General features: G+C 34.9%; 2 protein-coding genes across 3 annotated transcripts; one reads left to right on the forward strand and one right to left on the reverse strand.

Annotated features, from left to right (window-relative positions):
* The first annotated feature begins 2,380 nt into the window (after positions 1–2,380).
* Positions 2,381–8,043, forward strand: LOC123222837 (fimbrin-5-like). 2 transcript variants are annotated; one of them, XM_044645813.1, is made up of 15 exons: positions 2,381–2,603; positions 2,822–2,964; positions 3,084–3,254; positions 3,641–3,876; positions 3,969–4,140; positions 4,250–4,288; positions 4,434–4,502; positions 4,622–4,738; positions 5,193–5,404; positions 5,759–5,917; positions 5,996–6,195; positions 6,272–6,429; positions 6,517–6,613; positions 7,127–7,218; positions 7,550–8,043. In XM_044645813.1, the coding sequence occupies exons 2-15, from the start codon at positions 2,878–2,880 to the stop codon at positions 7,703–7,705; spliced, it is 1,965 nt and encodes a 654-aa protein (XP_044501748.1). In that variant the 5' UTR covers positions 2,381–2,603; positions 2,822–2,877; the 3' UTR covers positions 7,706–8,043. The 2 variants fall into 2 exon arrangements, with proteins under 2 accessions (XP_044501748.1, XP_044501747.1); XM_044645812.1 differs by having other exon boundaries at positions 2,833–2,964.
* A 2,042-nt stretch (positions 8,044–10,085) lies between these two features.
* On the reverse strand, positions 10,086–13,055 carry LOC123224550 (BTB/POZ domain-containing protein At2g04740). The gene is made up of 5 exons (XM_044648274.1): positions 12,385–13,055; positions 11,500–12,259; positions 11,249–11,285; positions 11,038–11,171; positions 10,086–10,625 (listed from the first exon to the last, which is right to left on the reverse strand). Exons 1-5 carry the CDS (start codon positions 12,863–12,865, stop codon positions 10,283–10,285), a joined length of 1,755 nt encoding a protein of 584 aa, XP_044504209.1. The 5' UTR covers positions 12,866–13,055; the 3' UTR covers positions 10,086–10,282.
* Between the last annotated feature and the right edge of the window lie 556 nt (positions 13,056–13,611).

Below are 13,611 nucleotides of genomic sequence, written 5' to 3' on the forward strand. Positions count from 1 at the left end.
ATAATTATATTTAAATTATGAACACTCGGTTTAATTATTTGAATGTAATTCCTACTCTTTGTTTTATTAATATGAAAGACAAATGGAGTCGAGTTTGCCATTACAATAGATACATTAGGCAAACAAATTACTTTTAGATGAATGAAAGACCCTGGTAAAAATCCCGTTAGTCTACGGATAATCTTTGTCTAAAATTAAGTCTTTTTCGGATAATTTTTGCCTAAAATTAAGTCTTTTTTTAATTGTATTTTTTGAATTGTATTTTACGGGAATCGATAATATATCATGAATATAGGTTTTTTACTAGTAAATCGAATCAAATTAAAAATTGTTATGGTCTATTTTCTTTATTTTTTTGAATATCATGATTGATTAATTGACTTTTATCATTGTAATTGTAGTATATCTTACATATGACTCTAAATAATATATGAAGATGACAAAAAATGATCAGAAGTCACATTTTTCTTTGAATTATCAAAAGGCCAAAGGACTAATTCCCACCCAAAGATTATTATTTTCTCAAATTTTCACCTTTTAATTTTGAAAATCTCATTTACCCATTCATGGATTGTTAAATTTATTAGCTTTAAAAGCAAAATCATTGTTTTATATATAATATTAAAAATAAACTAAAATTTTACCTTATTTTATTTCTTAAACCCTAAAAAGTAATAATTTCTCTCCTCAGTCAAGTTTTAAAAAATGAGTTTTTCCCTTAGAGTTTAACTTTAATATCCGACCACTTCCTCTGGCGATTTCTCCCTTTTGACGATTTCTCTTTCTCTAGCGGTCTACCTCAATGTCTTTTCTCCTTTTGATAGTCGTGCATCGCTCGTTTAGAAAGACAAATCATCTTTCTAGATAAAGACAAGTTGTTTGAAAGAAAAAAATGACTTATCTTCCTAGCTTAAATAGTTAGTCGAAGGAGGGAGAGTTGACAAGAGAGACACTATTGGAGGAAGAGAAAGTGTCGGAAGGGAAAGTGTCGGAAGGGAGAGGCTGTCGACGATGGTGTCAGAAATGTCACCAGAAATTTATATTAAATCCTAGGGTAGAAAATGTTGTTTTTAAAACTTGGTCTAAGGGAAAATTATTAGTTTTTAGAGTTTATGAAGGAAAAAAGGAGATCAAATTTTAAGGAGTTAGAGTTTTATTAACTTTAGCCATTCATGAGTAAATAAATGAGATTTTCATAGTTAAAGATAAAAACTTAGAAAATCAACAAACTTTGGATGGGAATTAGCCCCTTGGCCTTAACAAAGAATTGAAGGAGTGATAAGGCATGGACCAAAGGCATCATGAAATATTATTTTACAAGTGGTGCAATAGTTAACGTTAATTATACAAAATAGGCCAAATGATTGCTTCTCATCCAAGGTTTGGTGTAAACTCAACTTTTCACCTGTTAATTATTAAAAATCTAACTATTTACTTGACTGTTAAATTTCATAGTTACTAATTTTTTTTGAGTTTAAAAACTTACAACCCCCCCCCCCCCCCTTACTTTTGTCTCACCTAAAGTTTGAAAAATAACTATTTTCCTTTTAAAGTTTGCATTTTCTTCCTTGCTGTTTTTCTTACAACTAAAGTTGGCCAACCTCCTCCTACCCATCTCCCGGACAAAGACGAATTATCAACCAATGCATAGATCAATTGGACGAAGGCCTAACTTTTCGTCCGATTGATCTGTGCATCACACAGTCGGTCGACGATTCATCTTCATTTGAGAGATAAGAGGGTGGGGGTTGGCCAACTCTGGTCACTGAAGAGTGACAAGGAAAAAATGCAAACCCTAGAAGGAAAATAGTTATTTTTCAAACTTTAGGTGATAAAAGAATTGTTAATTTTTAAACTTGGAGAATGTGATGAATTTATTATTTTTTTAAATATTTTTATTAAATAATGATTTTACTCTTAACAATAATAATAAAATTTAATATAAGAGTAAGTAGTTAGATTTTTTAAGTCAATAAATAAAAATTTGGGTTTGCAAGTGGAAAATAGTCATTTGGTTTACAATATGATAATCCTTAACGGCTGCAGCTGCAGGCACCACCACCGCCAACCCTTGCGGCTTTTTTTTTTTTCCATCCTGTCGGCTGAACTCGAACCATTAGTCGTCAATAGCACAAAGTTGAAAATTTTCCTTCATCTTATTCATTATTAATTTGGAGATTCATTTAAATAATAAATTTCATTGGTTAAAGGTGGACATTTAACAATTAATCATATAAATTAATTCTAAATATGTAAATTTATGTATAAAAAGAAAGAAATTAAAATGATTAAGGCAACAAATTAAATGAAGAGTGGGTTTGTTATTAATAATAAATGCAAACAAGGCATAAGTGTGGTATTTATGTGGTCATTCATTTGTGTTTTGTTTTGCTTCATCTTCTCTCCCTATTTCTATTTCATTTCCTGCGTGTTCGCGGGTCCTATTGACCACCACGCATTTCTCTCCGTCTCATCAATTTTCACCACCATCAATTCCATTTCATTTATCTCCTTTTCTCTGCCAAAACAACTTACGTGATATGAAATGAAAGACGACATTCTTTTACCATCTTAATTTCCTCGAATTTTTTTTATTCTGAAAGGTTTGTTTTTTCTTTCTTTCTTTCTTTTTTTTTTAATTACTATGTCAACGTATTCACGTTCTAAAACGGGTTTCATTTCTCCCATGCTTCTTCATTTTCTTGTATGAAAAGTTTTCATCTTTGATGCATGCATTGCCTTTATCTTCATCTGCGCGTTTATACATCACTTGTTAACCAATATCATTATGTAAATGTGTGTATTTATAGATTCCTATCAGTTTTGTTCTAGGTGGAGAAAAGTTGAACGAACGAAAAAAAAAAAAGAAAGGCCAAAATGTCTGGTTTTGTCGGTGTACTTGTGTCTGATCCATGGCTTCAAAGTCAATTCACCCAGGTGGAGTTACGCACCCTCAAATCCAAGGTAACCATAATTTTATTTTTTATTTTTTAATGTGTTTATTCACTGTGATGAGTTTGGGATTGAATCAAATTATTTGAATGATTTATGCATTGGGTTGCTTTGTTTTTTTTTTTGTCAAGTTTATTTCAATAAAGACTCAGTCGGGCGGTGTCAACGTGAAAGATTTGCCGCCTGTTTTTGCAAAGTTAAAGACTTTCAGTGAAATGAGTAATGAGTATGAGATTAAGTCCATCTTGGAAGAGTCCTACAAGGACATGACTGAAGAAATCGACTTTGAATCTTTTCTTCGGGTGAGTCCTTTATCTTTCATTTGGGGGATTAATTTTCCTTTGATTATTGTTCCAATTTCTTATGTTTTGTTAACTAGAATTTCTATATCAGCCTTTTGTCAATTTTATTTTCGTGATGCTCGAATGAAAATTAATATGGGGATTTTGTCCAGTGGCTGGCATAAATTTAGTCTTTTCCTTTTAATGAATGTGTCATTGATTTTTCTTTTTTTTGGGTGATATGTGATATGGCGTATAAATTAAGCTTTTGAAACTTACACACAAAATTCAGTTACCACTACTATGTGTTTATATATCATGATGGCATTTCTCATTCTTTGTTTGATAAGTTATACTTTTTATGAAATGGAAATGATCAGCGATGTGTGGGTTTTTTTAACTGGCAGGCATTTTTAAATTTGCAAGCCCGAGTAACTGAGAAATCAGGTGGTTCAAAGAGTAGTTCATTTCTAAAAGCAACCACAACCACCTTTCACCATGCTATTAATGAATCTGAGAAGGCTTCTTATGTTTCTCACATCAACAACTACTTGGCTGAGGATCCATTTATGAAAAAATACCTTCCTATAGATCCAGCTACGGATCAATTATTTGAAATTGCTAAAGATGGAGTTCTACTTTGGTAGGTGCACCTTACTAACCTGACTATTTATTTCCCTCAGAAGTGTCAATACATTTCTGCATTTACCGATAGTTTGTATTTTCTGCTTGCAGTAAGCTTATTAATGTTGCTGTTCCTGGGACCATAGATGAACGAGCCATTAACACAAAACAAGTCCTTAACCCATGGGAGAGGAATGAAAATCATACCCTTGGCCTTAATTCTGCAAAAGCTATTGGCTGCACGGTGGTTAATATAGGCACACAGGACCTGGCTGAAGCAAGAGTAAGTTGTGCCAGCACAGTTACTAATTGGGAATTTGTTTTTATATTCTCTGTGGTTTGAACTTATCTCAAGATTCTCACTTATTCCTCAATTTGTTTTCTTTTGGTAGCCCCATCTAGTACTTGGATTGATTTCTCAAATTGTCAAGGTATTCAACTTGAGTTGCATATTTTAAAAGTATCCATATAAAAATATAGTGATTGAATTATATTTCATTGTAAGACCTAAATTTTAGTTCTCAATGACTGTACAATTATGCACTGTTTTTTTCCTTTGTATGGTGCCGATATCAGATTCAACTATTAGCTAATCTCGATCTAAAGAAAACTCCTCAACTTGTGGAATTGGTTGATGACAGCAAGGTAATGATGCGTTGATCAATTTCACAGCTTTTGATGTTATGGATTCTAAATAAGTTAGTAATTCCTCTTCAGCAGTGATGAAATAACAGTTTTGGTTGTGATATTATGAAATTTTGCAGGATGTGGAAGAGCTTATTAATTTACCACCTGAAAAGGTTTTGCTGAAATGGATGAATTTTCATCTCAAGAAAGCTGGCTACGAAAAGCAAGTTACAAACTTTTCTTCTGATTTGAAGGTGGGGAAATCATCCATTTATTAATGAGACACTTTATGTTTATTTATTTTGCTTTTAGTAGTAACTTTTCTGTTGGCATGGTTTGATCATGAAACCATTCTTTTTTGGTTGAATGGTTTTGCATGTGATTTTCATTGAAGTAGAATCATTATCTTACTGCAAATCTTAACATACTTGTTCCTGCTTTGAAATAACCTTCAATTTTGGCCCAAAATTGGAGAATAAAGTCTGAATAAAAGTTTGTTATTTTTTTCTTAATTTATGATGCCTCATCAATTGTCTTGAACTCTAGTAGTTTGAACTTTTGATGATGGAAGTTTCATATGTTACGATATTTCACATTATAGTCAGCGTGCAGCTAGTAATCGGTGCATGTTACTCATAATAGGTAGTAATTATGTGTTCAGTTAACTTTTTCTCTTTCTCTTGATGTCTTGACCTTATAAATTTGCAGGATGGAGAGGCTTATGCTCACTTGCTGACTGCTCTTGCACCAGAACTTAATAGCCCTGACACCTTTGATACAAAAGATCCTACTGCAAGGGCAACCAAAATTCTTGAACAGGCAGAAAAATTGGATTGCAAAAAATATCTCACTGCAAAGGATATTATTGATGGTTCACCCAATCTTAACCTTGCATTTGTTGCAGAAATATTTCAGCATAGGTGAGCTGTGGTCCATATTGTTTTCATGCTTTTTAAGTGTGCAGACTTTCTAGACTATATTCTGTGCCTCTGCGTTCTGAGGAGAGGTCTTCTGTACCTTCACATAGGAAGAAATAATGCTGGATTTTCTGAGCACTGCCTTCTGTCTTTTGGGAAAAATAATGTCCCTGCTTTAACAAAAAATCTTTAGTTATCTTGATCATCCAGCTTTCAGAAGATTTATCATATAGGACAGTAATTTCTGGTGCCCAATATTGCTGCTTTCATGTTTGCATTTGCATGTGCAAACTCTGACTTTTTTTTGAACTGTGGTTGCTGCAATTTTTGTTACTAGCATGTACTTTTCTCTTGCAGGAATGGACTGTCTTCTACTGACAGCAAAAAGATTTCCTTTGCTGAGATGATGACAGATGATGTGCAGACTTCTCGTGAAGAGAGATGTTTTCGACTGTGGATTAACAGTCTTGGTATTCCTACATATGTCAACAATTTATTTGAGGATGTCAGAAATGGGTGAGGATTTTCATCTATTTCCTATAACGGTATTAAACTTAGTGAATTTTGGTTGATGTTTAACACTTGTCCATGCAGATGGGTTCTCTTAGAAGTTCTTGACAAAGTTTCACCAGAATCAGTTAACTGGAAGCAGGCTACTAAGCCTCCCATAAAGATGCCGTTTAGAAAAGTTGAGAATTGCAACCAAGTTGTGGAAATAGGGAAGCAGCTGAATTTCTCTCTTGTGAATGTAGCTGGGAATGATATTGTGCAAGGAAATAAGAAGTTGATTCTAGGTGGGTTTTTCCATCTTTATTTTCCCGTTGGAATAGTAAAGGCCTCAGTTTAACATTTGAATGAACTCTTTTCCAGCATTTCTGTGGCAACTGATGAGGTTTACTATGCTCCAACTGCTGAAAAACTTGAGATCCCACTCCCAGGGAAAAGAGATAACAGATGCTGACATTCTAAACTGGGCGAACAGAAAGGTGAAGAAGGCAGATAGAACTTCTCAAATGGAGAGCTTCAAGGTTGATAGATAATCAAATTACTATGTTCTGTGATTGGATTGTAGCTATGATTCACTGTTTGGTGTTTAATCTAATCTTTGCTTGTAGGATAAGAACCTTTCAACTGGGATTTTCTTCCTTGATCTGCTGACTGCGGTGGAGCCAAGGGTGGTTAACTGGAGTCTTGTTACAAAAGGAGAAAATGGTATGCCATTATTTCTTGCATCTTTTCTAAATCAGTGCATTGTTGAAGTTGACTTCTCTCAAGCATGAAAACGGGGAGATCTGCCAGGTTGCACCATTTTCAGTTTCTCAGCAAGCATTTGACTGGAATGGATATGCATGAATAGTGTCTGTTTAGATACCATAGATAGGGCTGGACTCGAACTGAGCCCGTTCGAGCTCGGCTCGAACAAGCGCGAAACGAGCCAACCCTATAAAAGCTTGGTCGAGCTCGAGCTCAAGCTACTTGTCAAATTTTTCAATTAAAAGTTTTAATATAAAACGACATCATTTTGATCAATATGTATTAAAACGACATCGTTTTAATAATAAAATAGTTAAAAACTCGAGTTCGAAACGAACCGAACTGAATTCGAGCCAAGTTCGAACTTGGCTTTCACGAGCTCTGCTATATATAAACCGAACTGAGCTCGGTTCGAATCCAGCCTTAACCGTAGAGAAAGAGCCTCACATTTGATTTTATTAAACATTGCAGATGAGGATAAGAAGTCAAATGCAACCTATATAATCAGTGTTGCACGAAAGCTTGGGTGCTCCGTTTTCTTGTTACCCGAGGACATTATGGAGGTATGGCTGTATATATGTTTGGTTGCCATCATTGTGGTGCAAACTAATTTACATATATATATATATATATTTCAGTTAATGAGATCCCTATTGTTGGTTGGAGATATGAATTGTTTGGTTTGCCCTCCACTAGGTTGATTAATCAGATTGATAACATTGATATCAACTAGCTCTCTCAAGTGTAGCTCCACTTCTATGTTTGATTATTTCACTTTGTACAGGAATTCTGAATTTATTCCTATTTATAACCATTTCAACGTACAATTTTGAATGTTAAATGCAATACTTGGTTTTAACTTCAAATCCAAATGATATGTGGACATTTTGATAGGTAAACCAGAAGATGATCCTCATTTTGACGGCCAGCATCATGTACTGGAGCTTGCAACGAGGAGAGTCAGAGTCAATCCTTGCTGAAGACAGTGGCATTCCTAATGATGAGAGGGAGGCAGTCTCGTCAGGCCAAGGAAATATTGAAGAAAATTAACTTTGATAATTAACCAAAGAAAAAGTTTTTTTGATTCTTTTTTTTTAATCTCTCTAAGTCTTCATTCTTATTTTCAATAGAAAAGAAATGGCAGGATAGTTAACTACAGATAGCAGATATTCAGGCACCCTGTGTGCAAGCAGAGCTCTTTCTTAAAGTGCTGTAAACTACAGAGAAGTCCTGTTAATTTTGGTTTTTGTAGTTAGAATTTATGCTGATAGGTGTATTTGAATAATGTGATCTGAGGAGGGGAAAAGGAAAGAGATTTTACTTTTTACCCCATCCTTAGAAATTGGAGATTCTCTTTCTGGTTAGAAATATGTTACCTACTTCTCCAACTTTCTTTGTAAAACGAACATCAACCTTCAATATAATTCAACCACTGCCCTATGCCTGCAGAAACACAATCACAAGTACGCAACCCAACACAGCACGAAGATAAACTAAGAATTGATAGAGAAAATTTTATGCAGACAGCAATGTCTTTGATCAGTCTTCTTACAATCCACTCAGTTTCCTACCCTTTTTTCTTTTCTGAACTCTGATAAACATTCTCAATCCTTCATTTTCCTTCCAGTTGTATCATGCTGACACGTTGATCCAAGACGGTTATTCTCCTCAGCAAATTCCCCTTTGTCACATGTGACATCTTTTCCTCTCCTCCTCGTATACACTCTGAGGGGCCTAACATTTACTCTCATCAATTTCACCTTGTCCCTAAGGTGAAATTCTGAAAATTGTTCTTGGATGATGGTATAAGAGCTCTCAAAATCATGGAGTCCTGCTCATCAGAGCAACACCTGCATTGAGCCGTCTGTTGATTGCCTAATTTCCTTCAGAACTACATGTTAAGACAAACGAGGGGGCAATGGTCAACTAAATAATTGCTTTGCCACAACCTCTTTTAGTTGGGAAAAGTGAAAACGGGATGAACGTGAGTTGCTGGAAGGGCTAATCTGTAAGCAACCTTATCTAATCCTTCAAGTACTTATATGGACCATCAAATCGGGGACTAAGTTTTTCATTAGAACGTTCTGCAATGGGATGCAACCTGTATGGTTGAAGTTTTATAATACCCAATCTCCTACCATGAATTAGACCTTTCTCCTCCTAGTATCAACCCATTTCTTCATTTAACCTTAGGCTTTCATCAGATTTGCTCTCGATTAGTTTAAAATAGCAATCCGATATCTTATTTGAGAGTCAACTTATTCTATCAACGAGGGTTAACCAACCACATGTAAAAGTAGAGGAGAAGCATGGCCGTATAGGCTCTAAAGTGGGTCAAACTTTTTGTCCCTGAAAGAAGTGTTGAACCAATACTTGGCTTATAAATCATTAAACCCGTTTTGGCTAGGAACTTGTTAAACCCCATAAATAAGTCTTTAAATTCTTCTTAACGAACTCATCCTATTCATCCGTTTGTGGATGATATATAAAATTATGTTTCAAAAGGGTTTTCATTATTTGAAATAGGTTTGATAAAAAATAATTCAATAATAGTTTATCATAATCTGAAATAATGGAATTAGAATAACTATGAAAATGTACTATCTTTTTGCTATATAACTTTGTTACTTTCTTAGTGGTAAATGGACAATATAAAAAAAGAAAATGTGCATATTTAGAAAACTTATTGATTACTAGAAAAATTGTGTTAAACCTTTGTGATTTTGGTAATACTCTCGTGAAATCCATCAAAATGTCTGACAAAACTTAACAAAGGAATTGGTAAAGATTATAGGAGTCTGGTTGGGCTCAAAGCTTGATACTTGTTTCGTCCTTTGACACACATCACAGGTTGATACAAAATTTTTTATAACATTTTTTCAATCGTTTCCAATAAAATATTGCTGAAATTCTTTCATATTTATGAAAAAACCTCGGATGATCCCCTAATGATAAAACATGAAATTCTGATAGTAATTAGGAGATGAAAGCTGAATCTTTTGCAAGGACTAGCTTGCCTTTGTAAAGGAGACTACCTTTTTCTTCATAGAGAAACCGAGATGACTGTTCAGGATCAAGAAGCAATTCTCTGCTGATTTTTTCAGCCGGCACATCTTTTGATACTTCCTCTTTGATAGCCTCCATCCCCACTGGTTTTGCCAAGGATAAGGCCAAAATTCACTTTCCTTAAATTTCCTATTTTAAAGTTCATCATTGAGAACCCAGAGACTATAAATTTTCAACATTTATACTGTCAAACTAAAAATAATTCATATTATATATTTAATAAGTAATTATATAAAATTATTTTAAATATTATTTTTAAACCATTAATACTAATCAAATAATTTATCCATTGGTTAGATTAGACCACCGCCTCCACCAGATCGATGTCGAATCCGGTTCCAAAAACATTGCAACTCAGATCAAATATACAATCCAACTTAACTAATAAGCTGAATTTCAGCAACACAAGTTACAAAAACGCAACTAAAGCGTTTATAAGTTTACACATTTGAACATCTGTCTTCACTTACAAATTTGACATGCCACAAAACAATGGACTTATTTATATATGTGGAAAAAGAATGTCTATAACCTTTGTTCTAAATTCTATTATCATGTGATTCAGTCATCATTGTTGCTAGTGCATGTATCAGATTTTTCTTGCTTCGCGACTTGCATAAGCAACTCAAGGCGTTTGTCAAAAATTATTGCACTCTCGTCTCTCTGGTCAAGCTCAGCACCCTCAGCCTCAAGCCATTTTTCCCGTAAATCATCGAGAAGATTTCCTTGATTTACATTCACCATGGCTCCTGGAGCACTTGGAACAGTAGTGCGAAGTGAAGAATCTCCAGACGGTGGAGGTAGTGTCAAAAGCATTGCCCGGAACTCACGAGTATCAGCAAATGTCTCAAAGTTACAAGCTATCGTCTCCAAACAGTATTCCCGTATCTTGAAAACACCATACCTACAATCGTAATTTGATCAGTCAACTCAACAGATGCAACCAAGTCAATAACTCCGAAGATATCTATTGATTCAACAGTTCCAATGTTATTTTTGCCAAGAAAGGCAGTTTGTAATGGTATCTCAATTCTGTATCATATTAGCATGTTTATAGATTTATTCGGGATTTTTTAACTGATTAGAGCTCCAACAGTAAAGTGAAGTGTCTAATTCAAGACTTAACAGCATATAGCGAATCAGTTTTTAAAATGTAGAACATAATTTCGGGAGCTAGGCCCAAAAATATACAGTTTGCTACCAACTATTTAATTAAAAAGTTTCCCTTAGGAAGTGAGTAAATTTGTAAACCTGCTATTGAACACTAAGAAAAGGATCAAGACCATAAAGAGGAGAAGGATGCAATAGTGTCATACATATCTGACAATATCAGCCAATGGCACAATTCAGCTGGTGAGACCATTTCCAGATGCTGCAACAGCACATCAGCCACAGCACGCTTAAGAGGAAATAATAGATATCTAGAAGCAGCATCAAACATTTCCTCCGCCTGCTCAAACAATACACAGGAAGTTAGAAAAAGATAAATCTTTAATGTCACAAGCCATGTTGATTGACACACAATACCTGATCTGGGTCTATCTCCTTCAAACCATCTGTGTACCTGAATCAACCAGCAATTCCACATAAGTACTCTGACAATTAAATGAGGTAGCTAAATAATAAAATATCAAAATGGCTTTGCACATTTCCCTACACACTGCTCACTTACTACTCAAACGAAGATCAATGCTGCAAATCAAATCCAGCAATGCATAAATGTTTCTCAAAAATAACTCAAATGAAATGTAATCTTTTCAAGATAAGAAAACACTTACATATACTCAACCATTTTCTCAAATGTTTCCATGCTCAAGTCACGTTCTTCAATACAAGGAAGGGTATCATGAGGTAACCCATCCTTCCCTTCATTAAAATCCTTCACACGGGACAACCTTGCTTTAAAGTACTCCGACCTTGATGCTAAAACCACCTGATGGCAACGGAACATTTTCTTATCAACTCTTACACATACATCAGCCAGATCATCTGTGGAATCACTCATGTGCATTGACTTAACACAAGATGCTAATTTGTTAACACTATCATCGATACAATTATCCACGGTAGATCTTGATAAGGAAATTTGAAGGATCCGATACAATGCAGCAGGAAGCCGATCTTCTTCAGGTAGTGATGAGCCTTGTAGAATAAATCGTTTTTGAGAGTTGTCAATCTCTCTCAACGCCTTATACTCTGCATATTTTTGATGAATCAATTCTTTCTCAAGAATTCTTTGCAGTGACGCACACTTGCACACCTTGCAAATTCTCACAAGATCTTCCATGCCATCCACTGCAATCTCCAGTCTATCAGAATAAAAAAAGTGTATGAGGCTGTAAAGAGCTGGATAAGACAACTTCTCCTTGGAAAATCTCACTTCGTTGCGGGATTTCCAATCAGTCTCAAACTTTCTCATAAAGAACAAAGACCGAGCACTTAAAATAACTCTGTGAGCTTCAATAGGTCTACCTTGAACATAAAATACCACATCAGGAGGGAATGAATTGTAATTCACTGCCACATTGGATGAAACACCTATTCAAACTCTCACGTGTCAGCTATTATCACCAAAAGCATCTCAATTTTCACTAACGAAACTTTAAATTGCTTATGCAATTACTAAACTTCATAGGCCACAATATTATTAACACAAGATGTACCTGAAATCCCAAGAATACCCTCAGCCTGCTCCAAGAATTGCCGATTAGCCCCACACCCCAAGAACGTGTCCCTCAGAGACGCCTGCAACGGTCCCAGCGGTGGCGGCCTCGCTTCAAAAGCCTTGAGAAGTTTTCTCACCTTGAGATTGAGCGCTGCATAGTGACACCTGTCGCCATCAAAAGTATGCTCCGAACAAATCGCGCCAGTCTCCAATAACATACGTGCGGCCTCCAGATGACCCGCAAGGCAAGTATAGTAGAGCGCGACGGAGTCCCACTGGTCACGAGCGTTAACGTTAACGCCGGACTCCAGGAGGTACCTGAGGCGATCAACGTCGCCTGCACGTGAGGCCTCGAAGACGTCGCCGTTGGGGACCTTCTTTATCGGGACGGATGAAGTAAAGTCAGAGGCGTCAAGGTCAATCTCATCAAGTTCAGCGTCGATGGTGGTCCAGGAGGAGGGACGAGCGGTTGGTGGCATTCTGGAAATAAATTGGAGATACAGGGAAGATCAGTAATTGCAAATATGGCAATGATCATGATGGTGGATAAATTGGCGATTGATTGAGGCTGACGAATTAGGGTTTAAGAGAGTAAGCATTTCTGGTTTAGGGAATTTGATGAGTGGATTAGGGGGGAGACAGAACAGGAGAAATGGAGGGAGATTTTGGGTTATACACTATATATAGGCAGGCTATACCCATAGTATGTACAGGGATACTTGTGTTCACACTGTGGCCAAATAGCATTCCTACCCTTTAAATTTGTAAAACCCATTCTCCCAACCGTTCAAAAAATTATTATTATTATTATTATTATTTTATAAAAGTGTTGAAAAGACAATAAAAATGTTAAAGCAAAATAAAATTTGTCCCAAAAAATTATTAAATAATTTTTATACTCTAATTTATATTAATTTTAATTAATAATAATGAATAAATTCATTACTTTAGATATAAATAAGGGTGTTAATATATATATTTAAGAGTAAATTATATATTTTTTTAAATATTTGAGATAATAATAATTTTTTTCAAAAGTTTTTGAAAATAAAAAAAGTTTAAGTCTTTAGGGTGTTTTGAAATTTTGAAATTTTAATATATTTTTCAATAGTTCTTAAATAAAGTTACAATTTGAAGGATTAATAAGAATACAACAAATTAAAAGTAAAGATATGTATAATTCGATTCAAACCATAAAATTAAACTGTATTACTTAAATATTCGA

The sequence above is a fragment of the Mangifera indica genome, chromosome 8 (assembly GCF_011075055.1).
Source record: "Mangifera indica cultivar Alphonso chromosome 8, CATAS_Mindica_2.1, whole genome shotgun sequence".
Classification (NCBI taxonomy): domain Eukaryota; kingdom Viridiplantae; phylum Streptophyta; class Magnoliopsida; order Sapindales; family Anacardiaceae; genus Mangifera; species Mangifera indica.

What these genes read in the sequence shown, in the direction of transcription:
- LOC123222837 (XM_044645813.1), top strand. Translation starts at nt 2,878, where the DNA reads ATGTCTGGTTTTGTCGGTGTACTTGTGTCTGATCCATGGCTTCAAAGT. An exon ending in AATTGGTTGATGACAGCAAG is followed by an intron (nt 4,503 to 4,621) that starts GTAATGATGCGT and finishes GAAATTTTGCAG; the next exon opens with GATGTGGAAGAGCTTATTAA. An exon ending in ACTTTTCTTCTGATTTGAAG is followed by an intron (nt 4,739 to 5,192) that starts GTGGGGAAATCA and finishes ATAAATTTGCAG; the next exon opens with GATGGAGAGGCTTATGCTCA.
- LOC123224550 (XM_044648274.1), bottom strand. Translation starts at nt 12,865, where the DNA reads ATGCCACCAACCGCTCGTCCCTCCTCCTGGACCACCATCGACGCTGAA. An exon ending in GAGAAAATGGTTGAGTATAT is followed by an intron (nt 11,286 to 11,499) that starts GTAAGTGTTTTC and finishes TGGTTGATTCAG; the next exon opens with GTACACAGATGGTTTGAAGG. An exon ending in AGGAGATAGACCCAGATCAG is followed by an intron (nt 11,172 to 11,248) that starts GTATTGTGTGTC and finishes TTGTTTGAGCAG; the next exon opens with GCGGAGGAAATGTTTGATGC.